The 26904-nt window shown below is 40.7% G+C and overlaps 1 protein-coding gene across 4 annotated transcripts; it reads right to left on the bottom strand.

Moving 5' to 3' along the window:
- Positions 1-373: 373 nt before the first annotated feature.
- LOC117476804 (nipped-B-like protein B) lies at positions 374-25336 on the bottom strand. 4 transcript variants are annotated; one of them, XM_034123556.1, is made up of 47 exons: positions 24940-25336; positions 23509-23656; positions 22573-22738; positions 22208-22308; positions 21014-21113; positions 20780-20928; positions 19657-19775; positions 19489-19573; positions 18879-19403; positions 16985-18781; positions 16683-16811; positions 16193-16369; positions 15317-15388; positions 15129-15218; positions 14934-15037; positions 14765-14851; positions 14444-14675; positions 14172-14323; positions 13996-14076; positions 13775-13875; positions 13543-13663; positions 13364-13446; positions 11377-11509; positions 11127-11270; positions 10943-11029; positions 10535-10749; positions 10332-10434; positions 10147-10245; positions 8838-8984; positions 8333-8467; positions 8152-8250; positions 8008-8061; positions 7783-7891; positions 7542-7678; positions 6403-6543; positions 6190-6283; positions 5715-5869; positions 5543-5633; positions 5257-5430; positions 4575-4765; positions 4190-4297; positions 3821-4021; positions 3045-3191; positions 2565-2926; positions 2287-2461; positions 2007-2195; positions 374-1375 (listed from the first exon to the last, which is right to left on the bottom strand). In XM_034123556.1, the coding sequence occupies exons 2-47, from the start codon at positions 23570-23572 to the stop codon at positions 1022-1024; spliced, it is 8379 nt and encodes a 2792-aa protein (XP_033979447.1). In that variant the 5' UTR covers positions 23573-23656; positions 24940-25336; the 3' UTR covers positions 374-1021. The 4 variants fall into 4 exon arrangements, with proteins under 4 accessions (XP_033979447.1, XP_033979449.1, XP_033979448.1 ...); XM_034123558.1 differs by lacking the exon at positions 24940-25336 and adding an exon at positions 24688-24932; XM_034123557.1 differs by lacking the exon at positions 24940-25336 and adding an exon at positions 24739-24932.
- Between the last annotated feature and the right edge of the window lie 1568 nt (positions 25337-26904).

Raw genomic sequence — 26904 nt, 5'->3', positions numbered from 1 at the left:
TACCAGAATGCAAATAATCCTAAAGAGAAAAAGTAATTGTGCACAGTACATCAACCACTAGTGTGGAGTAACGTCCAACTGATTTTTATAAAATGACCTTCCAGTCTTAATCAAGGCAAGATGAGCTGTTATGGCAAACATTGCTCAATGATTAGAGAATTAAATAACCCTTTAGGACGCTCTGTTATGATTTCTTTAGATAGAGCTGTTTGCCGTCCAATTTGATCTGTAAAAAACCCTCCAAGTCTTACTTCACTATTCTTAATCTCCATCAGACAGGTGAGGGAATTCAGCCAGACAATACGAGGCATTCGTTTTTGAAAATGACACAATAAATATTTTTAAGTGAGGAAAAAAAACGCAAACAAGTAACAAAGACGTAAGAAAAATTTATTGCAGTATTTGTTTCACCAGAAGAGCGGGGGATAACTTTTTTCTTGCTGTGTTCTATAACATCAAAATCTATATTAAAAACAATATAACTTCCCCTGCATATAGGCACAGATACTGCACTGCTCTTAACATAAATAAAACATATCAAAGATACTCCATTACACAGTGTAGGTAAACAACAAAGTGTTCGAAACAAGAAAAAAAAAGAAAGCTAAAAGTTCTTGGAGCTCAGGTCAAGTGAATAAATTCATCTGGTGCTAGTTTAAACTCCAAAAACACTTTATTAAGAACATCATCATAACACTAATTTCCAACATTCAGTTTACTTTTTTACAGAATTATGTTCAGATATAAACATGTGTTTAGTTAAACTATTATACAGTGGGAGTAAAAATCAAACAACGAAGTTGCTGCACAACAGCGAAGGAACTCCCACACAATGTTTTCCCAAACATTTCCTTCTTATGTTTTTCTTGTGTTTAACTTAAACATGTCTGTATTTAAACAGATCATAGTTCACAATACTTTTCCTCCTTCTGGTCCTTAAATCTAAAGAGGTTTGATTTCCTCTGTGTAACATACTGGGTCCGCACAGGTTTGGGGTGTGGGAGGAGGTTCGCAGTGACTCTTAGTCCCCGTCCTTGGCAGCGTATAGATCCCGTAACGTCTGTGCCACTTTGTTCGACAGCTTTTGTCCACTTGCGAAGGATATTTTCTTGTAAATGATGTCTGATTCTTTGATGGTGTCAACCCAAGGCACCTTTTTGCGACCTTCCCGTTTCTTTACCTCCGCCCAGGACCCAGAGTAAGAACCAGTCATCCAGTGTATGCTGTAGCCAGTTTTGATCCTCTGGATGACCCTGGCGATCTGTGGTCTGTCTTTGAATTTGGGACAGCAGAGGGCAATGATGTCCATGGCCTTTACTCTCTCCTGCAAGTTGCCTGTGTCTTCTGGGGTCTCCACGGCTTTCTTCGGTTTGCGCTGTTGATAGAAGAAGCAGAGGGTGTCCCACATGAAAACAACTTTATTACACAGGAGGCACCACATACACATCTCACAGAATTGTTGGGATAACCAACCTTTTGCACCTTTTGCATATTATGTATTTTGTTTTTGCTATGTTTGTCAAATGTAAACTTCTTAAATGTTTTATGTGAGGGACTGCGGATGGAAATGAGCTCAAAGCTAAATCTGGCACTGTTACGCTTGACACATTTGAATGTTTTAAGTGTTCATTACTGTGCATTGTCCCTGCCAAATAAACGATTAAATTAAATAAATAAATAATGTGTGAAGCTGCAGTAAAACGGCTATCAAAGTTGAGTTTCTGTTTACAACAATGAAGATAATCCAAAGAATGTTAAGATGTTGGTGTAGGTCATGGACATTACATATATCATGTCAAATTGACATTCTGTATGGGTAATATATCCTGTATTTAATCATGATAAAACATTTTCTCTTTTATTTCTTATTAACCTTCCTCAACCCTTCTGGTTTGTAACTTCAATTTGATATCCAGCTCACTATTGCCCACGTTGATGCAGTCTTATTACAGGAACATAGAAATCCTATGCGGGTTCTTTATTTTAAAATGTTTTAAAATTCCTACCGCAGGGGGCTCTTCAGCTTCACTCTCCTCCTCCTCTGACTCCACTGGAGCAGTGTGGTTATTGTGGTTGTGGTTCACTGGTTTTGGGCCCTTCAGCAGTGAAGTAATGGCTTTGTTTCTGGCGTTTGCATTCGCTTCACCCTCTTGGTCCTCTTCGTCACGATCCAAGTGCTCCATCAGTACCTTGAACTAAGAGATAAAAGCAGATATAATATGAGTCATACTCCTGAGACTGAAACATGAATACACATTCACTTTGAACATAGTGCTGAATGCTTACATCCAAATACTGTTTAACAATATTCCTCTTGGTCTCGTGGCTGAGCTCCGTGTTGGCCAGATCACTCTTCAGGTAGAGCAGTGTCTGACCGGGGTTAAAGTGCACCTTAGACTTCCTGTTCACTGCCTTGTCGTACACTTTGGCAGACTCTGTCGGGGAATACTTCTGGATTTTGCTGAAACGCAAACAGAAAACTAGTTTAGTCTGAGTCATATTATCAATTGCATTACTTTGTTAAATATAGATTGGCTAAACTGTCCATTTCTGATGTGGCCCACCTGTCTGTTAAACCGAACAGATTCTTCAGGTGTTGTTTGAGCATCAGCAGCAGCAGGATGCCCTGTGAGGAGCTGGAAAACTCCAGAAGAGGGTTGGAGTTTTCGGGCAGACGGGACATCACTGCGTCCTCATCTTCAAAGTCAGAATCATGATCCACAGGTTTCTTCGCCCTGTGCACCACCTCCTCTTCCTCCTCACTGCTGCTGCTGGAGGAGCTACTGCTCTGCTCCTCGTCCTCCTCTTCATCGTCCTCATCCGAGCCCAGTTGTCTCTTATGATGCTTCTTCTTCTTCTTTTTCTTCTTCTTCTTCTTTTTTGCCTTCATCTCCTCTTCCTGATTGACAGGCTCTTTCCGTAAAGACTGCACAGAGAACCAAACATATACCAATCATTCAGAAGATTTATTACCCGAGCTTTTATTTTCATCTCACCAAAAAGAGCAATATTTCCCATCCAAAGTAAAAAACCAAGCTTTGCACCTCCTTGAAGGACTGGAGCAGGTTGCTGCCAGAGACTGACAGCGTGATGTCTACATGGTGCATGATGAACAGAGGCTCCTCCTGGGTCTGGTAGGGGAAGCAGGCTAAGTTGTCTGCTACGAACAGCAGCATGTTCACCTCTGTTTTCTGCAGGAGACAAAAGGTAGAAAATCACTACCTAAATCAGGGGTGTCAAACTCAAGGCCCGGGGGCCAAATCCGGCCCGTGACTTCATGTGAAGTGGCCCCACAAGAGCTTGCAAAGAATATAATATGTTTATTATAAGGTTACATGACGGTTTACAGAAGCACGTTGCCCATAAACTACATGTAGCACAAATGCCTCTCAAATTTGACTTGTTTCTCAGAATTTGACTTTCTTGCTTCAAAATATTCATTTTTTCTTAGAATTTGCCTTTTTCTCAGAATCTGACTTTTTTTTCAAAATGTCATTTCTTTTTTTTCATTTTGACTTTTTTTCCAGAATTTGGCTTTTCTTTTTAAATCATTTTGTGACATTCTCACTGAAAAGACTTATTAAGTTATCCGATAATAATCCAATGCAGAGGCAATAATGTAATAACACATTATTTTACATATATTACATTTTTATACATGTATTTTTTATAGTCTTGTCTATAAAACTGGCCCTTTGAGTGCAACCATGATGCTAATGTGGCCCGAGATGAAATTGAGTTTGACACCCCTGACCTAAATGAACTATTAGCAGTAAAGCTTGGATACTGCCTGGTTGGAGATGCACTGAAGGTGACTTACTGAGCTGTCATCAAACAGGTTGAGCAGAGAAATGAGGAAAGCCCGTCTGTGCTGTCGGTTCCCTCGCACCATAGAGTAGAGATGAGCGCAGAGAGCAGTGTCTGTCTCATCCGGACGAAAACCTCGAAGCAGTGGGCTTTTGGCTCCGTTTATGGCCTGTTGCACCTGATAAGACATCTTCAACCCTGCTACGGCCTTCATCTGTGGATTCACAAATAAACACAACTCAGCATGTCTGTAGATAATAGATAATGATCCAAATCCTTCCGATGCCTATCACAAAATCCATTATGAGATGTGTACGTTTACAGAAATGCAAACACTTTTTTTACATCTAGTTTGCTGTTAATAAACGAGCAAGTCACTCACGTGGATGAAGCCTATATATTTCTTGTCAATCTCCACCAGCTGTTGATCGGCTTTGTTCTTCATGGTTGGCTCCGGGTCGGTTCCCATGGCAATCAAGTATGGCACACACTAAAAAAAAAGATTTCAAATCAGTGATCAGCTCATCAGTCATTCAAGACGGGAAGAGAATGTTGTCATTGGGGTGGAACAACATGGAAAACAGTAGAATACACTCGCTCATGTGACCATTTCAATTGTAAAAAACCTTCCAACACAGTAAAATATTGTAAATTGGTTAAAATGTGACTAATCATCAACCTAGTTATGACTGCGAGACAAAAAAACAGTTCTTGCTTGTAAGATCTTAATCTCAGTCTTGAGTGCTGGAGTGAGACTGTGAGCATACCTGCACAGGATGGATGAGGCCCTGGCTGAGAGTCAGAAGGATGACGCTCAGGGCGAAGTGGCGAACAGTGGACTGAGAGTGGAAGAAGGACTCCAGCACCTGCTTCAGGTAGATCTGCATTATGGAGCTGCTCATGCCTGATGAGATGTCTCCCATTTCCTTCAGATCCTCCTGCTTTTCCTGATTCTTCCCTGAATTAAAAAAAAAAGCATCAGCTTGGTTCAGTGGTGGCGCTAGACCTTTTCACTGCCTGTCATTTTGACGGACAGGATCGTACATTTTCCGTCATAATCCATTATTACCCGTCGGGTCTGTACACAACTCGGACTGGGGGGGGGGCTTGGTGCAGAGAACTGTTAGCGTCGGTGTTATGCCGTGTTATGCATGCCCACCGAAATATGCATGCACAGCGTAAAGCGAAAACTCACAGACATTTCAATGATTTGTACGGCAAATGTTTCCGTCATTGTTAAAAAAAAATCGTCATAGAAGGAAAATATTCGGTTAACGCGACCACTGGCTTTGTCTTCGAAGGTGCTACATGTTTGACATGCTGACATAGAACATACAAGCAGGGCATTTAAATAGGAACATTCATTTTGATTAGCCATGCAAACAGATTAGTAGGGATTTTGTCTGTCTTCACAATAAGGCCAAAATGGGAATATTTCATTAAACTCACATTCACGATCGGCCACCTGCATTCGAGAGTCCTCCTCTTGCAGGTATATCTGCAGGTTTTTTAGCACCTGGATCCTCCGATTGACCGAAGGGTTATCCTCTGACAGGGTGTTGTTATACAGGACCTTCACATCCTGAACAAACATGAGCTCTGGATGCATGATGAACTGGAAGCCTAGAGAGAATGGAAATCATTTAAATAAATATAGAGGGAACCCAAAGACATATGCAAATAAAAACAAGAAATGACAGTGATCTATGTTACTATGAGATAAGGAGCAACTTACCTAGACCTATGATGGCCTTGATCTGGACCTCTTCATCTTCATGAGTGGTGAAGTACAACAGAAGCTCCAACACTTTCTCCTTGATGACGATCTGAGTGAAAGCAGTCATTTATGAGTCAGGTTCAACAGAAGTCAGGCACATTATTCAAATAGTTTGAGTGCTGCTGTTTACCTTGCTAGTGCCCTTGAACTCCTCTTGATCGTAATCAAAGTGTCGGCAGAGAGCCCCCACAGTGAAGAGTGAGCGCAGGAGAGTAGGTTTGTTGGTAGCCAGGGTGACGCTGGTGGGGTCCTCTTGGTGCTGGGTCTTCAGTTTTGCAAGAGCTCCTATAGAAAGATACAAATCGGCATTGAGTCCAACTTATGTTTCTCTGGTTTATAGAAATAACTTTTGGTGTGTTTAATGCTCTTATTTATATCCATGTGAAATGAGAAAGTGAGTATAATGAGGTGATATGAGCATAATGTAACCCTGTAAATTTGAAAGTGAATTATCATGTTAACAATAATAATCCCTACGTATATTTTGCGATGTTTTTGTGTATTCTCAAATTTCTTTCCAGCCTTTCCCATCAAGCTGAATGCTGATTCTGGTATGAGAACATGTGTGTTGTTTATGTTATAATTGATGTTTACAGAAGCCTTACCATAGTAGCGATTGAAACACGCCCAGACGAACTTGTAGTTGTGTGTGACCTTGTTCACAACAGCACCAAGACAGCTGACACAGTGTTGTACGACCTGAGGAACAAACACAACAAATGGAATCAAATTAAAATCAGTGCCCTCAGAGCAGTATCACATCTCAATTTGTTATGTTTTCTTGGGATATATCTGTGAAAGCTGTAAATCACACTGACCGTCATGCCATATTTGATAATGAGCTTCATCAAGTCTTCTTCTATGGTGGTGAGGAAAGTCTCACTTGGTTGCTCCATCAGAGGCACGGCCAGCTCCAGGATCTTTGCCACGTTACAGATCACCATGAAGTCGTTCTGAGTCTGGAATATAAATGCAGAGACAGCTGCTCAGTCCAAAGCTGAGCTGGGAAATAACTTTGGAAAAACAAGTAATTGCTTTAGACTCCTCCTCTCAGCTCAAAAGCGTGTTTTCTTTAATGAATTCAACACTGTATAGTTTATCCTACAATATAAAGCTTAATTAAACAATGTACAGCATTAGTATTAGCATTTGAGTATAACGCATTTAGTATTTGAGTGATGGGATGTCTTTATTACACAGGTGTGCCCCATTATATATGGCAATTGATTGTAAGCAATTGATTTCACACACATTACAGCAAATGTGGGTACAACCAGCACAGCCCCTAGTTGACCCCCCCCCCCCCCCCACACACACACACCACAACACAGACTTCACCCCTTGCTGCTAAATACCAACAAACTATGTGCAATATGTGCAATATATAAATTCCGTTAATAACTGTGTAATATATACCTGGCTGCTAAATCCTAAGAACTGTTACAAGGTGTGTATTTTGTATTTTGTAAATTGTGTAACTTGTTGCTGTTAAATACCAACCACCTATGTGCAATATGTGCTAGATGTGCAATATATATATATGCCGTTAATAACTGGGTAATATATACACCTGGCTGCTAAATCCTAAGAACTGTTACAGGATGTGTATATTTTTTTTAATTATGTAACTTTTTATTTTTTTATTATATATTTTTTATAATATCATAACCTAGTACTTTTTTTTAAATGCATGTCACATATTTAACATATGTAACATTAAGCTGTCTGTGGCACTTTTTCCTGCTGTAACTACCAAATGTCCCCTCCGTGGGACTAATAAAGGTATTCTGATTCAGAGAAGGACTGCGTTCATTCCATTTGGCTGCCACTAGATGGCCCTATAGCACAACATAAGAGTTGGTATTGTTCCTATCTGTCCTTAGAGCAACAAATGATATCTCTTACTTTTAGAAAAGTCAGAATTTTAGACTGAAACTTAACCAATGATGATACTTACATTGCTCTTGGAGGTCAGGTAGGGCTGCATAGTCATGGCGTGTTTGACCATCAGCTGTGCTCTGATCTTGCAGAACAGGTATAGAGTGGTGATGCATGATACCAGACGACCTGAGGTGACCCCTTTGTCTTCACAGTCTGAATGGCAAACACAAAGAGCATTGAGATGTGTCAAAGCAAAGGAATGTCTAACACAACAACAACGCAATACTCATTTTGTAAACTGGTGTTTTTTTCATTACCTGCAAGAGTGTCTTCATATGTCAGGATGTGTTCCACTAGATTATCCACCAGCTGAACACAGGCCTTCTTGGCAGGTTTGTACGACGCTTGTTCTTCAGACTTGAGCAGCTAAACAGATTTAATACAGAAGTTGGATACAGTAAGAGGCCCGAAAAAACAGCTGTCATAAAGAGAAAGAGCATGATGTTGAGATACCACTACGACCACACAGGTCAGCAACTCACATTTTGGAGAAGCTGCTCAAACCAGTCGTAGCCTGAATCTTTGCATGCAGACACCTGGCATGAAATTAAAGCAGGACATGAGTCAGGAAATAAAAAAGTTAAACAGCACAATGTTTCTTATCAGGTAGCCAAGGTAATACGCACCACGTCTGTGATGTTCAGGATCTTCCGGGTCATTGCATTTTTGTCATGACTGGGTGTGGGGGTGAACCAGATTTTCTGGAATGTCTCATTCACCAGTTTCTGCATATGAAAAGAAATGTTAGTATATAAGATTAAAAAAACACATCATGTAAGCATAATTCAGATTGTAACAAACACTAACCTTGATCCCCTCCTCATCGTTGACCCTTCGGATCATCCTCACACACATCTCGGTCACCTTGTGGAAGTCCGGCTGCTCCAGGCAAATATCTCTCAAGATCTTGATGACCCTCTTCCTGACACTAATACCTGTGTCCTGTGTGAACATGGGTTAAAGGGAAGGTCAGTATAGTCAAGAAGAAATATCTTTCTCGATTGCATATTCAAACTGCTAAATTGTTGTAGTTCTACATTTGATCTTTAGGGGGCAGTGTGGGAGAATATGATTTAACCTCAGTTGAACTTTGGCACTTTAAATGAACCTTTTGGTCAGAATTTGCTTAAGTAAATGGGAAGGTTCCATTTCAGTTTGACCAATGTAAGCCATGGCCTCTTCCACAAACCCTTAAGAGGGCAATGATGTGACCCGATCTTTTTAAACTGGGAAGGAGTTGATTCATTTGTGCATAATACAGAAGCTCTCATTGAGCTGTTCAAAATGTAAAGAGAGAAGCTAAAGAAATTACCAATATCCTTTCAATGAGCATGTCGTAGTACTGCTCAATGAGCTCCGGTCGACTTAGCACAAAACGGCCAAGCAGCTCCACGGCCGCCTCTCGCACACTGGTAGAGTTATCCATGAGGCGACAGTGAACCCCGCGCTGCATGTCCAACTGCAAAACAAAAACGTAAAGAGAAGTCAAGCAAAGAAACAAATCAATGAACGTTATGACTGCTGGTTAGAATGTAGCAACATTACAACCAGGCTTTAACAGAATCTCCTGTTGAATTTGTTGGATTCACAGTAAAGAAAGGTTTTTATCTGTCAAATAAAAAAACATTTAGCGCTACCTCTATTTAATTTAATTAGTATTTGTTCCGTTCATGGTATGCACAACTTAATGGTGGGGTAGGTAAGTTTGAGAAACCGGCTCGAGATACACTTTTTGTTATATTCCATGGAATGCTCTTAACATCCCGATAGCAATGAATATCTTAAGTGCTTTGACAAAAAATCCATAAAAAAATATCATCTGTGGAAGCTGTAGTACTGTAAAAAGCACGACCAATCATTTTAGCCGGCCTGGATGGCCTACCTGCCTGTCAGCCTTCCATCGGGGCACAAACTTATCTCGTGCCCTCATTGGTAATGTGCGCGTTCGTGTGTGTTGGAGGAGGGGCTCTGTCAGGAAGTGGCAGATTTTCTCCGGTTGTATATTTTCAAATTCCAGCGATCTCGAGCCGGTTTCTCAAACGTACCTATCCCACCTTTAATGTCTAATAATTGTTTACAAAACATGTCTCTATTAACACACCATTGACCGAAAAGGAGCAGGGAGAAGAAAATAATCTTATGTTACCTGCCCCATTCTAAAAAATAAAAAATAAAAAAATGGAAATAGATGGTCTGTCCTTCATATTTTCTTATTCACACAGTATCATAGGATAATAAGAGAAACACGAAAACGTACACAAAAAATACTTAGTTCCCACTTGACAGTTAACGGAAAGAAACAAAACAAAAAACAACAACACCGAAACATTACATTACATGTCATTTGTTAGACGCTTTTATCCAAAGCGACTGACATACTCAGTACTGTGGACAATCCCCACAGGAGCAATTTGAGGTGAAGTGTCTTGCCCAGGGACACAACGACATGCTGACTGCAGTGGGACGCAAACTTGCTATACCCTGATTCGAAGTCCAGCACACTATCCACTGAGCCACAGCCACCCACATCACATGTACAAAGAAAAAGTGCAACACCCTCATCTGGGTCCTATCAATCCAGTAATATGAGAATCATGTAGCAACAATACAGGATGACTTACCCGTGCCAGGATACTTGGATCCACAGCTACTACTTCAGACAGACACTTCATGGCTTTAGTTCTGACTGCGATGGCACTCTCACCAAGCACCCTCAGAATCTAATACAAAAGATTTTTTTTAAAGTTAGAGACTGGCAACACAACAAAGTCTCTCACTGACGTTTATTTGCAATGAATCCTCTCACCTGTGATAAATAAATATCAAAGCTCTGTGCAAACGGCCTCATGGAGGCCAGATATCTGACAATCAGACATGAGTCCTCATACTCTACCGTGTCAGAGTTTACCCTGAAAGAAACATCAAGAGGACAGTCAAAACACAGGATTGGAGATAAGGTCAAACAGCGTAACAAATCAGGGCATTGATGCAGAGTACAGTAGTATTTACCTCAGAGAGTTGAAATCTGACGGTGATGTCCTGATGACTTTGCGGAGGAATTTCTTTCGTGACTCGGATTTCTGCATAATCTCCTCAGTTGAGTCAACTTCCATGGAATGATGAAGGCCTTTCACTTCCTCGTCGTCATTTTGAGACTTTATCGCTTTCTCGGCCTCAGTCGTAGCGTCCCTGAACCACTGGGCAATGTAAAACTTCCTGGCAAACTATATGAAACAAATGAATATATAAGTAATTAAGAAGACTATAAAGTAATCTGACATCAAGGAACCCTGTCTAACTATATAAACAGTCCATGTGTTTAACCACTGCCTAGTATCCATTCATAATAAAATCCTAAATGTGCCCATAATGATTTCTGTATATTCACAGTTTAGTGGGTGAATATTAAACACTTACCACTAGAGAGGGTTCTGTCTCAATGTTTTCATTAAGGTAGTACAGCAAGGCCTTCTGGAGTTGCTGGATCTCATCACTGCCTTGAGTCTGTAAGGAAATCAATAAACCAGAAGCGGCTCAGAAGCAGTTCAACACCACTATTAATGTAGCTCCGTGAAAGTAATTGTGTAATCATCTAGTCTACCTCTTTGAGGATGCGGTCAATAGTCTTTTGGTCCATGTTGCTATTGACAGCATCTTTACGCAGGCGAGATGCCACGGTGCCGAGGTAGTCGAGCGACGCCACCCTGAGCGCCATTTCTGTCTGCTTGTTGCTGAACTGGTGCACCTGGAGCACGAGAAGTGGAGGGGAAATGTCAAAAAAGGAATCAGCAGCTGTTTCTACCGAGCAGATGATAGGGGGTGATTCCTTTAAAGTGATTGATGTTACTCACCAGCAGCCGGCCCAGTAAGCTGAGCAGCAGTTCAGCTACAGGCCACTCAGGCCTGTTGACTGCAGACAGCAGGTCATGAACAAAGTTCTCAAACAAAGGCCTGTAGTCCTCCTCTCCCTGCTTACTGCCACACCTGAAACACACACACAATACAATATATTTCATTTCATTTTCATTTCATCGTTTATTTGAAGAGGGACAATGCACATTGATGAACATTTTTAACAATTAATGCTTCAAAATGTAAATATGCCGGATTTGAGCTTTTAGCTAATTTCCATCTGTAGTCCCTCACATACAACATTTAAGAACATGACATTTGTATACATAGCAAAAATAAATACATGATATGCAGAAAGAGCATGAGCAGCAAACAAGCATTAACCACATGGCAGTACAATGTAGCAGCTACGACATATAAAGTGCAAGAGAAGATAAAAGAGCTACATAAAGTGCAAGAGGAGATACCCCTGTGTTAAAGTGCATTTAGCGGTGATTGCACGTTTGTTTGTTTGTTTCTCAACCATTCTTTGAGTTGACCTTTGAAGCTATTGAGAGTGGGACAATCCCGTATCTCAGTTGGGAGGCTATTCCACAAAGAGCTGCCTTTAACGGAGAGGACATTTTGACTGAAAGTGGTCCGTCTACGCTGGACTTCACAGTCTCCTCTGGTTTCTGACCTAGTGCAGCGTCCAGTGTGTTTTCTGTGGATGAATTCGCCTAAGGGAGGGGGGGGGGGCCAGTCCATGTAAACATTTATAAAAAAAAACACATACTTTTAAAAAACTTAACATTTTCAAAACTCAAGAAATTGTGTTTTTCAAGGATGGTACAGCGGTGGTATGAATTAGGCTTTCTGTCAAAAACCTTGATAGCTCTCTTGTAAAGTTGTTCTATTGGTTTAAGGTGTGTGGCACAAGCAAACGACCAGTTTGTAAAACAGTATTCAATATGGGATAGAATCATACAGTGGAGGTATGACTTTGCAGCATTGACAGTTAAAGGTGGGGTAGGTAAGTTTGAGAAACCGGCTCGAGATACACTTTTTGTTATATTCCATGGAATGCTCTTAACATCCCGATAGCAATGAATATCTTAAGTGCTTTGACAAAAAATCCATACAAAAATGTCATCTGTGGAAGTCGTAGTACTGTAAAAAGCACGACCAATCATTTTAGCCGGCCCGGCTAAAATAACTGGATGGCCTACCTGCCTGTCAGCCTTCCATCTGTGCACAAACTTATCTCGTGCCCTCATTGGTCATGTGCGCGTTCGTGTGTGTTGGAGGAGGGGCTCTATAAGGAAGTGGCAGATTTTCTCCGGTTGTGTATTTTCACACTTCACCCCAAATTGCTCCTGTGGGGATTGCCCACAGTATTGAGTATGTAAGTCGCTTTGGATAAAAGCGTCTAACAAGTAACATGTAATGTAAAAGATGAGATAATTTCAGTGTTTTTGCTATGTACAAAGATGACCGCATCATCGGCATACATTTGCACATTCAACTCAGGACATACATTAGGCAAGTCATTAATGTACAGAGAAAACAGTAATGGTCCAAGAATGGAACCTTGTGGAACCCCAACAGGGGTTGGCACCGTTGACCGAAACACACTGTTTTCTGTTCGATAAGTAAGACTTAAACCAATGTATCGAAACTGCCGAAAAATTGAAATTAGTCAGATTTGTAAGGAGCACTTGGTGGTCAACAGTGTCAAAAGCCTTCCTGAGATCAAGGAAGACAGCACCTACATATGGGCTCATGTCCAACATACATTTAACCTTTACCACAAAGACACAGTTAGCTGTCTCAGTGGAGTGGTGAGCACGAAAACCAAAGTGCATTGGGTGGAGTGGAGCGAAACCTTTGCCTAAATGTTTGGCGATTAGTTTTGACACCCATTTCTCAGCTATCTTAGCGACACATATCTGTATTTGTATATGTTTCTGAACAAAAGTTTATTTACAGAGTGTGAAAACGACTTACTTCTTGAGAAAAACTGATAGGAAGTTCTGAGCTGTCCGCATGGCAGTTTCAAAAGAGTTTGTGATGAAGACATCTTTATCCACCTAGAAAAAAGCATCCAATATGTTAAATCACTTCTGAATAAAAGCATCATTTCTGAAAAATATGGTTTTAGTATTTTCTAAATCTGCGGTGGTTACCTTCTTATTATGATCATCATCTCCGTCCTTCTCTGGAAAGTGAACCACACACTGGATGAGCTGAAGAACCAGTGCAGTGACCATCTGGATATACACATCTCCTCCTGAATCACTGTTTAGCCTGGGCGAGAAACAACTAGAGTTAGGTTTACAGAGAAACACAAAGCACTTCAATGATAACATTTTTGATTCATGTTATTTTAATGATATAATTCACTAAATATATAGTAACCTAAAGCTCCTGAGGCTGCGTTTATTCGTTGGCAGTCTAGCCAGGGAGGTGAATATCTCCTCAAGAATTAGCTGCCTGTGCTTCTCGTAGCGAGTGAACACCTGAGGAAGAGAAAAGCAAAGCAATGCATCAAAACATAAAATTGAAGACACTGTGTGGGTGTCATAAAACACAAAACTGACTGCTGAAATAAAACGAAAATGGATGCCATGGAGACTTACTGCTGTCACTAGTGTGATGGCGCATAACTGCAGATCACTGACATTCTCCACAAAGAAAGGTGTTATACCCAGAGTCGACACCTAAAAGTGGGAAACAAGAGAATCAGGTGTGTTAGAACTCAAAGGTTTAACAGGGTCATGAACTGAAATGATGACAGACAGATAAAGAGTCTCACCTGGAGAATGGTGGTGTCAGTGAGCAGCTGGATCTCCAGCAGCTCTGACATGTTGCTGACAATATCACACACTTTGTTGTAGAGCATGACCACCACCTTCTGTTTGTGGCTGGAACTCTTTCCTCTTTTGGACTTTGGAGTGTGCACAGCACCTTAGGTGAGGAAGACAAAGAAAAATCGGAGTTGAAAAAAGGGTTATATTGGAGCTTATATGAACACACGCACAAAAACACTCACAGATTTTGTAGAACTAAGAAGAAAAGTGTGCTGACCTCCATGGGGGTCCCCTCTGTAGGCGGGGTCATACTGAGGGTACAGAGAATTTTGCAGGTGGTACTTGGAGTACTGCAGCACCCTCTCAATCACGTCCTCTATGTAAACAACCTTGGGCATGCGTGGAGATGTCATGATGTTGAGAGCAGTCAGACAGGCATCAGCAGACTTAGCCACCCGCTCCATGATGAGGTCACGCCACAACCGCTCCTCGTCCAATGAATCATTATCCTACAGATACAAAAGAAAATCTTATTGAAAAGCTCAAAAGTTAAATCAAGTAAGCAACAAAAAAAAATGATAGGTGCCTGTAAACTTACATGGTTCATTAACGTGGTAAGTTTGACACTGTCCTGAATGTTCTTCTCCAGGATATTCAGAAATTTCACCAGTTTATCAGACGGAAACTAAGGAGCAAACAAATGATTACTTTCAATGAAACTCACAATAGCTAAATATCAACCGGTGTCACAAACACACTCCTCTTACCTTGTGAAAGATGCGCATAGCTTTGAGCTTAGTGGAATCACTGCAGAGCTCACTCAACTGGTGCTTTCCGAGCAACAGCTCTTCAGGTATGCCATCATCATCATCTGTTAGAGGGGGAACAAAGTTATAATAGTCAAAAAAATGTCTTAACAATTCATCAAATGTCATAAAAATATTGCAGCAGTAAATGTTCACCTGTAGCAGCGAGGTCCACATCCTCGAGGCTCTCAAGAATGCTGTCCACATTGGCCAGGAATCTCTTATATGAGGAGGAGTCCATCTTTTCTGTTAAAAGAAATGTAAACAAATTGATTAAAAAAACATATTTAGCTTTAAAATGCACCATTAGTATAATCGTAGTAATCAAAGTGGTAAAAGAATACCCTCTGTTGTCAGCTTGGAATCATACGCCTTCTTGTTTTTCTGTTTCTCCTTCTTCTTCAATTTTCTGGCAGCTGAACAAAAGGAAAACAACATTTGTCAAATCCTTGACAGCAGCAGCTCACCCTCGAGCTCTGAATATTTATTAGAGGAAGACTTGGTGCAGTAATCTGACTATCCAGGAGATTGGCCAGATGGATCATTGATTTCAGATGGCAATAATCTGAACGACAGCCGCCAGACACGGCAATCACGATTTGCATTGACCTACACAAGTTGTGTAAGGTAAATTCATTTTGTCTTCTTAGAGATACTTAACAAAAAAGGTGCGAGTGGAGCCTCGCAGATGGGGGGTGCTGCAGCCCCCTCAGCACCCCCCCCCTTCCCGCGTCCATTTGCGATGTCTCGCTGTCTCGCAGACCCCACGCAGCAAGCAGGAAATTAACCCAGCTCACACTGTCCGCTCCTCGCAGTGAGCCCCGCAAAGTCCCGCCAACACGGCACCCAGACCCCACGCAGCATTCTCATCTGTTTGTCATTACTGGTGTCATTTTCTGGTTGCTAACAAACGCCATTGTAACACATAATCACTGATGTTCCGCTGTAACGGTGGTGGACTCATCAGAACAGAGTGGGCGAGCCGACCAATCAGAGTACACTGGTCTCACAGGGAGGGGGGGGAGGGGGCAGGAGCTCCAACAAGCCGTTTAGGGCAGAGAGTGAATACACATACTATACAGAGATGCTGTATGAGAAACCAATGTGAGTTTGGAAAATTGCACAATATAAATCTATTCTAGTAGACCTCAACAATGGAATTATGATCAGTAGAAATGGCCATGACATGGGACCTTTAAGCTTGTGGAAAATAAACTCACAATCACTCAGGCTTGGAGTCGGGCTGCCTTCTTCTGATTCACTCAGTTCACGGCTGCGGCCACCGGACCCCCGACGGGCAGCGTGGGAACCGCTACTTCGCCGGTGCTCTCCAGAGCCCGCCCTCTTTTCAGACTTAGATGGTTTGTCGTGACTTTTCTTAGACCTTTTCTTTGGAGCTGTAACAAGAAAAACACAGAACCCAGGAAAGATAGGTCAGAAAATATCAAGTAATTTAAGCTCCAAGCTCCAATCGTTGCTCAATAGCTGCAATAATTCTAATCAAAACATATCCGCTTTTTTTTTTGGGTTAAATCGTAAAAACTAGGGTATTTGTAAACAATATTCTAGCATAAGAAGTGCTTTTTATTTTGTTATATATATATATATTTATATATATTTATTTTCTTCTCTTTATTTAGTATAAGAAGTGCTTTTTGACTTATTTTGTGGTGTGTACAAAAATTTAAAATTCTTAGGTTAAATACTAACACTCATTTTCAGAGTAATCTTCATCTTCTTCTTTGTCATCTTCTTCATCATCATCCGACTCAGCGTACTTGGATTTCTTACTGATCAGACTGTGATTCCGCTTGTTTGTCTTCTCAGCAGAAGACATTTCTGTAAAAACAAGAGATGAGTTAGTTTCCTGCACAGACACATCTGTACTTTAAAAGAAAATACAATCAGTTACTGAGTCATTAAAGACTGTGATAATAATAATGATAGTGGTGTGAAGGAAATACACAATCTGGAAACTGGGCCCATTGTACATATTTCAAAGTAAATCGTACCTTTCCCTGAGGTCTTGGATTTGTGTGAATTCCTGCTTTCCTTGATGATGGTTTTGACTTCAGCGATGCTGAGTTTGTTGAGCACCACGAGGGGTTTGGCTCCCTTGTTTAAACTCTCCACCAACGACACTCTCTCCAGCCGGACCAGGGGCTCGCTCTCGGTCAGTTTGCTCAGGAGTTGGGGGTCTTTCTCTTTCACATCGCGTTTCAATTTAGGGATCACAAAGTTCTTCAGAGTGGACTTGCCCCCCAGCAGGTAAGCGGGGAATTCGCTGGGTTTGGCCTCCACAGCCTGCTGCTTGTTTCCAGCTTGGCCAGTAACGACCCCCTCCCCACTTTTCCTCTCTTTCTTATTTTGGGAGTTTTGAGGGCCGGAACTCTCTTTCCTCTGTCGTCCATTGAGGTCAGCAGATTTTCTGCTACCGTCCTGCTTCACTCTCGGGCTCTCAGGTTTAGTATGCCCGTCAGGAGAGGGTCGGTTGCAGTTTTCCCTCGACATTTTGTGCTTCCTTTCCCTCTCTTTGTCCTTATCTCTCTCTTTGTCCTTATCTCTGTCCTTATCTCTCTCTTTGTCCTTAACTCTGTCCTTATCTCTCTCTTTGTCCTTATCTCTCTCTTTGTCTTTCTCTTTATTTATGTCCGTTTCTTTATTTTTGTCTTTGTCTCTGTCAGTTTCTTTGTTTTTGTCAGTTTCTTTATCTCTGTCTTTTTCCTTATCTCTATCTTTATCTCGCACCTTATCCTTTTCTCTTTCTTTATTTCTTTCTTTTTTTCGTTCTCTAACCTTATCCCTATCTCTCTCTTTTTCTTTATCGATATTTTTTTCCTTTTCGTTATCATTTTTATCTTTATCCCTATCTTTCTCCCTGACTTTGTCTTCTCCATGTTTGGAGTTACGCTCTGCCTTGCTCGGGGTCTTTGGAGTCTCAGGTTGGCCGACGTTGGATCGATGACTGTTGTGGTTCTTTTCCTCTTTGTGGCGTGGGTCTGAATGCTTGTCATGTTTCTGCCGCGGTGTGTCTGGCTGTTTGTCTGGCTGTTTGTCTGGCAGTTTGTCTGGCAGTTTGTCTGGCTGTTTGTCAGGCTGTTTGTCAGGCTGTTTGTCAGGCTGTTTGTCAGGCTGTTTGTCTGGCTGTTTGTCAGGCTGTTTGTCTGGCTGTTTGTCTGGCTGTTTGTCAGGCTGTTTGTCAGGCAGTTTGTCTGGCAGTTTGTCAGGCTGTTTGTCTGGCTGTTTGTCTGGCTGTTTGTCTGGCTGTTTGTCTGGCTGTTTGTCTGGCTGTTTGTCTGGCTGTTTGTCTGGCTGTTTGTCGACTTGTCCCTTGCCACTGACTGTTTTTTTATCGTCATGTCTGTGTTTGGAATCGCGTCGACTTTCCTGCTTCTGTTTGGGGGTTACAGGTTGCCCCTCTGAGCCAGACTTCCTGGGGCTGTCAGTATGCTGTTTGATGATCCCAGGTCTGTTTTCAACCACTTTATCTGCGTTTTCAACAACTTTCTCTGCGTTTTCAACAACTTTATCTGCAATTGCATCAGTCTTTGAATTGATGTGCAGTACGTGGTCGTCACACATCTTCTGTGCTTCCAAGACCACGACAGGCTGTCTTATCATTCTGCCAGCTTGCTGCAGATCAATACTGACCATCAAAGCAGGCCGACCGGCTCCGTTACTCGCAGTATTCGTCTTCTTGGGTGTCAACTTGCTGTCAGCGTTGCACACTTGCACGGCGGGCCCTTCATTGGACTCAGCTCCGGATTCCTGAGGATATGAGTCTTGCTTTCGTTTCTTCAGTGGCTTATCTGTGATAAAAAAAAAAAATGAAAATGAGATCTTCTACAAACAGATGTAGGTCATGGAAGAATCAGAAAGAACAGGGCAAAGGCGGACGAACATTACCTTTATCCTGAACTTCTTTAGACCACCTTTCTCTCTCGCTGGCCGACTCACGGTCTATTCTCTCGATCTCCGTTAGTGTGTCCATCTCAGCGTCATCAAACACGACCCCGCTGACGCCTCCGGACTCCTTAGTGATTGGCCGAACAGGAACCTGCTGACAGTTGGCCTGCTCCTCAGCACCTAACTTGTGTGACAAGTCATGCGCAGACCTTGACAACTGATTAATGTTATTATACATCAAATCAGTTTCACGGTCTGAGTCGACCCGTGACCTGGGAGGATGTTCTTCAGGTTCATCCAAGTCGGAGTACTTCATGCGGGACAGTTTTATAGTAAGCTTGGCGGACTGTTTAGAGGGAGAACTGACAATGTCGTACGAGAGATTTTTTTCCGTGTGCTCATTTTCTTCTCTACTCCTTTCCTTCTGCTTCTTTTTGCGGTCCCCGGAGCTGAGGAGCACGTCAGCTGCTGCACCTGGGGGCCCATCGGGGGGAGGAGACTGCATGATGAGGGGAGGCCTGGACCCTGGTTAAACACAAATGTATTTAAGGTTAAGCTAGCTAAGATTTTGTCATTTTTTTTTATTATTAAGAAGAAGAATTGATCATACTTTTTGCAGCCTCTTCACTCCCAGCAGGGGAACACACAGACTGTGGGGATTTCACTTGAAAGGCCCTCATGGAGGGGTCATTTACCTGTGGGAACACGAGACATTTAGCATCACGTTTATCAGTCAGCGTCTTCTAATTGTAGGTCAGGTAGTTTGATTCTATATTACCTCATTCCCCAGTCTGTGGGCCATGTGGATGTAGTCCTCATCTGAGCCTAGTCTCGCATTATGATTAGATGAAGTACCTGACAGCTGACCAGAGACCTTGTTGTCATGGATGGTTCGAACTGAAACAGAGAGCGAAAGAAAATCTCCAGGTTAATCATTTGTGACGTACAAATGGCTTATGTCTCCCTGGGATAGATGTTTTATATCCACGTTTATAGACAGTTGTAGTTTTACCCTGTTACAGAAAGAAAGTGTCAGCTTATCGACAGACCACAGGTTTCAACAAGTTAATTCACCACTTTCAAAACCTATTTAGACCTAATCTAATCACATTTTTAAAGATTTGTTTGTGTCATTTTGTCTCTGTCATTTTCCCTTTTTAGATATATGATAGATAGACTGGAAAGGGGGAGAAAGAGGGTCAGATGTTGAACTCAAGAGCAATGAGGGTTAGACCATTATATTCATATTTGAAGTAAATTCTGAGCGTCTTGGAAAACCCCAATTTTACTTCTTTGTGCCTGAATTTCAGATAATTGAATTTAAGAACCACAGAAACCATGGTTTAATAAATGTGAGAAGTGAAGTTACGGTATAAGCATTTTGACCACGACAAAAGAAGAAACACCATCTAGTTGGTGCAAGGCAAGTTTATTTATATAGCACCTTTCAACACAATAAGCAAGGCAATTCAAAGTGCTTTACAAAAATGAAAGATATTAAGGAAATGGCAGTGTAATTGTACAAGGGTTTTCCTTCAAAGAATAGTGGGTGGATTTTAAAAGGTATGTACTGGGGGAAAAATGTGTGATCACCACCTCAGAGCCACACCTTGACTAAGTACTATTTGTTCTGTAGTCTCTTACAGAACACTTCCTGTTTTAGGCAGAATGCTTGAGTATAAAATGAATAAATGTGGTAAATCAAAATGGGAATGCACAGTACTTTTCTTGTTGAATTGTTTCCACCTTGACTTGGAATACAAATAATTGTCCAAAATAAATAAAATAAATAACCGTTTTTCTATGTTGTTCATTCAAATCTAAATGTTTGCTTTTTGCTATCCATTGCAGAAGTGTGGCAGGTAGTTAATTACAATGTTCTTGATTTTATTGGTACTTACCTTGCTGGGTCTGTTGGTGTTGGGAATAACTGGGTGGATTGTACTGCATGTAGTCTGCAGGACTCTGGGGGGTGTAGGGACTGGGTATAGGGCTGTTCTGCTGGGGGACGAACCGAGCACCTGATCCAGACTGTGGCGATGCAAAACATCTGCAAAGGAGGAAGAAGTACTCTTGTTATAAATACAGATACTTCTACGTCTTCATCATCTGACTGTATGCCGGCTAGGCCTTACCCAGCTGGGCTCTGAGATTGCTGATAGTTTGATCCTGGACTCCCATGCACCTGGTTTTGAGAAATCTTAAACTGTTGCACCATTGGCTGTTGCATTACACCTACGAGATAGGGATTTAAAACAAAACGTTAGTTCAAACAATGAGCTGAACATGCACAATTCCACAGCAACAAAACTCGCCAATATACCTCAGGAATAGCAACTCAGTAATATAGGGTTACATATTTGATAACATAAACACTTCTTGAAACATGGCAGCTCAGATTTAACAACATCAAAAGTGAAATAACTAAACCAAACCTTATCTACTCTACACCAAACAATGTCATAACACCCCCATTATATGCAGCGTCATCAATTACTTTAGTTAAATCAAGATCAGTGCCAGGATAACACTAAAGCTTTAAAGATAGTAAAATATAGGATTTGTTGCAGTAATGGTTTGGGAAAACAATTACATGTATACACAGTCAACTGGTAAATCTGTGTACATTTGTAAAAAATAAAAAGTAATCAAGATTTCAGTCATACACAAGCTGTTTAGTTCACACTGTGCACACAGCTTTTCTGTATTTTTTCTCTTCAAATAATGATTTAGTATGAAAGTGGGCATGAAAACTATGTAATTATAATCAACCGTAATTGCAGTCTAGTGCAGCTGCTTATAAAACTAGAAGGCTTCCCTGAACAAAGGTTAAAAGAGAAATGTTCAACTATTTATGGCAATTAGTCATTTAATCTATGATGACAAAACAAACAGAGCTAAACCTTTAAGAGCTGTGTATGGGTTTATTAGTAAATATTTTTGTGTTGCTAAAAATGGTGTGACAAGTGCTATACTTAAACAACTATTACTTAAAATGTCTAATGAAATAACTTTATCTAACAAGCTGTTTTAACTATACTAAGTGGGACAGGATGAGGTGCTTTATTCCCAGAGGCCAAAAAAAGATTTCATCTCCGTCCATTACACATTTTTAAGAGTTAGTTCAGCCATAGAAATAAGAATTGTTCCTATTGTATGATAAAAACTTAATTTTCACGTTACATTTTTTCCTCTTGCAATACTTCTGCCCCTGTTGTTAGAAAATCACCAAAGTAGTGCATCTGACACAGGAAGTCCTTGTGTGTACCTAGCTGTAACTAGTTATATTAAAAAACAAGAGTACTGAGTAATGTAATGACTTGGCATACTTTTGTCCCCAAATATTTTGGGGTTCCTGGACAGCAGAGTTTGTAGAAGCGCTGGCATGTCACCCTCAGGTTCATCATTCCCCAAGTTGTCCTTCAACTCTCTGAAAAGCAAACAATAGTATAGCACACAGTCATATTGCAGGAAATAGCTGCACACTGGGCCTAAATGCAGTATTGAGTAATGCAATCTGATTCCTTCCAGTCTCAATTTACATTCCCTGTGCAAGTTAAACTAGTGATTTAACTAGTAAACAATTTTGTAAATCACACTTTTACAAACCTACTGTAGTGGCTACTGGCAAGCTTTTGTCTATTCAATTTAAATGATTAAAAGATGTTGTGAAACGTCAGTGATTGGCACTTACATGTGTTCAGTGGAGACCTGGTTGAGGCTATGGGCCAGCTGAGTCACCAGATTCTCGTCCCGGCACACCAGGAGGTTGCTGACCTCTTCGGAGATCCTTCCATTGTAGAGCAGACTCTTAGCGGTGGTGGCAGGGAGAGGAGAAGGCAAGGGCAGCTGGTTCAACACTAAAAGGATGATACACAGACTAGTTAGGTTCGTTGGAAATAAAAAGAAAGAAAGATGGGAAAGATATCAAAGAAAAAAGGTTTAGGAAAAGTATTAGTAGACCATGCAACTATTTGATAGTATTGCCAAATGACTATAATACACTTTAATTCTTTTTTTAAGAAAGTACATTTTGGGTATGCTTATTTAAGCTTGATATATTTAGGCTAAAATAAAAAGTAATGGATTTAATGTTGGGGTTTTAACATCTCTAATCCGTTTACTAAAGGCCTCAGAATACATATGGCTAAAACATTGTTTTAAGTTCTTTCTATCTTTGTAATCAAAAAGCCATCAATATATGGTAGCATTATATTGAAAGTTAATGAAAGAAATAAAGATCCATCAACCTCTACATTTAACAAGTTCGATTTTTACAATCTATTACAATCAAATATGAAAGGGCTATAATATCTTTGTCATCTGTATAATTGTTGCTTTACTATTTTTCTTAAATCAAACTTGTTTGAGGTCTGTAAGACTACAACTTCCCTTTTTTAGGAACATAAGCCACTTCACTCCTGTCTGCCCTGAAATCAGCAGTAGTGAAAACATCATAATTACCAGTATTTAGCTTCCAGTATAACTACACATTATACTAGAAGGCCTAGAAGACTTCACATAGTAACATTTCGGCAGTCAAGAATTCCTTAACCTGGCCATAACTTGGTTAAAATGTTAGTATTTAGGCTGTGTGGACAGCATTAGTGAGAGATGATGTTGCACTTACAGTCTGTCAGGCTAGCAATTCCAGCAAGAGTAGTGATGGGAACATGAGGCATATCACCATTCATGCTGAAGATGAGGTCAAGAGGTCGTGTCAATGCACAGGCTGCTCAATATCACCAATCTCTTTCTATTCCTCACATCTCCAAAGGCTGCGGAGACAAAACAAAAAAATGGCAACACACACTTTTACAGAATGTTCACTACCATGAAGGTATCGATGCCATTGCATCGATACCCTCCTATCATGAACACTGTTCATGATAGGAGTATGAGAATTAATATTTTCCCATATAGCTATAGTGTGCTTCTTTTAGGATGGGGATATAAAGATGTGTCAGCTTATGAGTGTGCATTATTAAACTGCCAACATAACTGCATCTCTGACGTAGACAGTTTATAGAAGCCTTATAGCAAGCCTGGGCATGCCTTACAAGTTATTGATTAAAGGCAGCTTCTTATGGCCAAACCATCTTGTCCCCTGCTGGTCATTCTTCCACTTTGCATACACAGCTTGAGTGTGTGTATTTTTTTTTACCTGTGATATTCCAACTTAAGTCAAACATTACATAACTGAAGAAACATACAATTAACAATATTAGCTCTCATACAGATGTCGTGCAATGCAGTGGTGACAAACATAGCTAGCTATCTGGTAGAATTAAGGATAAAAAAAGTTACAACGATTCTGTCTCACTCTTTCTGTCTCTAACGTAAAACGTCAGCTAGTCTGAGTTTTTATTTATTGACGTAAACATGAAGTCTACTAGCAAACGTATTTCAAAAAACCTCGTAGTTTAGGCTAAAATTATTTCTTTTGTTACAGTATCAGTTAAGGTTTCCGGGGCTGACCAAACACACAACAGCAACATTAGCTTATCTTATCCCCACATATGACGGTATTATTACTCATTTCTTATTTTCTTGGCATTGTAGACACTTGTTAAGAGAACTAGCATCATAGCTAAGTTTATTAAAGTGACTAAATCAACTCGGGGTTAGCCGATTAGCAGCGACTGGAGATGAGGTTAGCTAACGAATGCTAACTGGAAAGGTGCTGTAACTTGCTTAACGTTAAGCTAGCATCACCGGGAGTGCATCAAACCCGGTTAGCATACTCTGTATCGCTCTTTTCTTTACCGTGCAGGTCGTGTATGGGTTTAAATTTCCACCTCACACTTACTATGGCCTTCCCTGACGCATCTCTAGCTCACAAAGTGGACCTCGGACTTGCCTTAGGAAGCGTAACCCCGACCCGACGCCAGGGAGGCAGGGGTACAAAGCAAAGACCCCATCACAAATCAGATCGCCTTTAGCTGATCCCGGTAACGGTTACCAACGGCTGCCCGAGAGTGTCTGACAAACCGGAAACACTCGGGGAAGGTGAACGATTTCTCTGAATAGAGGTTGTTATTGTTGAATCTGGCTTATTTACCTCTGGATGTGATGAGAAAGAGAAGTGGTTCTGGTGGTGTAGGAGGAGGAGGGGGAGGGGGAGGAGCAGGAGTAGGATGGCAGCTGGAGAAGAGTCTCTAGCTCCCTCTCCGTCCCACCGTTCAAACAGCTCCTTCGGTTAACAGCTAACACAACGGCAGTGAACCCTGTCGGGAGGACCGGGGGCTTCTCTTCTCTCTCACGGTGAGCATGTCTGCTGGGAGCTGGGGAGCATCCTCTCAAATTCAGATGACTAGTTTATCAGACGCTGGGTGTTGTGTTTGCGAGTTTATTTTCGGGAATGAAAACAATCGAGGGACAGAGAAAAGGGGATCCACATTGTCTACCCCCTACCTCTCTCTCTCTCTTCCTCTCTTTCTCTGTCTCTCTTTCTCTCTCTCTCAAAATGCCGACCGGAAGAACCGGTAAAGGGAATAACTCCCTCAACCGGTGAGGAGCCATGTCAAATAATGAAATATCGTTATTGATGTGCCTTCCAGTCAGCAGCTATAACCCCATCATGATGTATACCTTCAACTCTGCCCAACTGACTTAAAAGTACAATAGTTGTGTACAAAAATGTACTATGTAATAATAATAATTCAAATGTGATATTATTATTGTATTAGTACTGCACTTTTCAACGTATTTTATAGACCACTCCTGCATGGTAGCAATTATAGACCTATTTTAGCATTATTATGTACACTGTGATATTGTCATATATGCACTATACCTATTTCTCATTCATATGTATCTATTAATTTCTCAATGCTTATATGTATATTATACAATGAGATGAACTATAACCTAACCCACTTTTCCCCCAGGGATCAATACAAGTATTTGTAATTCTGATTAAATTGTCTTTTTCAGGTTTAGTATCATATAATGTGCTATATGTGCAATATCTATATGCCGTTAATAACTGTGTAATATATACTTGGCTGCTAAATCCTAAGACCTGTTACAGGATGTGTATTTTGAAAATTATGTAACTTTTTATTTTTTATTATATTTTTTATTATATCATAACTTAGTACTTTTTTTTAATGCATGTAACATATGTAACATATGTAACATTAAGCTGTCTGTGGCTCTTTTTCCTGCTCTAACTACGCAAATGTCCTCTCCGTGGGACTAATAAATGTATTCTGATTCTGATTCTGATATTGGTGAAGTTTATATCTGACGCTTTAAAGCTTTGGCCAGCACGACTAAATGTCCTTTGCCAAATTATACTGCGCCAACTGGGGGAACGTGTCATTATATGTTATTTTCTGGTCAGATGCTGTTCACTTTTAAAATTGTTGCCTGTAATTTCTAATGAGAAGTGAAGTATGTAGGCTTATCATCACAACACACATCAGCTGACTGCTGCCCACAAAACAACTGACCAAGCATTACACAAAGCTGCTAAAGTTAGGCTTTCTTGCATCTATCCAAACTGTTCAGGGATGTAGAGGTATAGCACAAAGGGAATCAGCTGGAAATATTCATAAATGTATTCTATCTAGTAGGCCAACATGTAGGCCTACTTGATAAGCATTGAAATAGTAATTACAGCTTGAGACAAAACTGACTGAATTTTATAAGCAGGTTTTGGTCTCCCTCTTGTGGGGATAATTGTAAATTATTTTGCACAGTCAACCAAATTGTTCTACCTTCCAGTTAACCCTTTTCAGACTGTCACACTTTCCATTTTGATAATCTGATGAACAAATCTTTGCAGTTAATGTGTGATGATGTAAACAAATAAACAAACAATCTTAAAAAAAAAAGTGTTTTGTTTAATTGAAGATTATCCACTGTAAGAACAAATATTTATACTCTGAATTTTAATCTGGATTAAGTTTTATTCAAGATCAATAGGGTGATTAATTGAAAAATAATACTTTGCGTCTTCTTTTATTTGTTATTAAAGAGCGTAATGGACCATTTGACTCTTATCTGAGACTATTAAGGA

Source organism: Trematomus bernacchii, unplaced genomic scaffold, assembly GCF_902827165.1.
Source record: "Trematomus bernacchii unplaced genomic scaffold, fTreBer1.1, whole genome shotgun sequence".
Lineage (NCBI taxonomy): Eukaryota > Metazoa > Chordata > Actinopteri > Perciformes > Nototheniidae > Trematomus > Trematomus bernacchii.
Note: the sequence above shows the minus strand (reverse complement) of the source record. Positions and strands in the feature narration are given on the sequence as shown.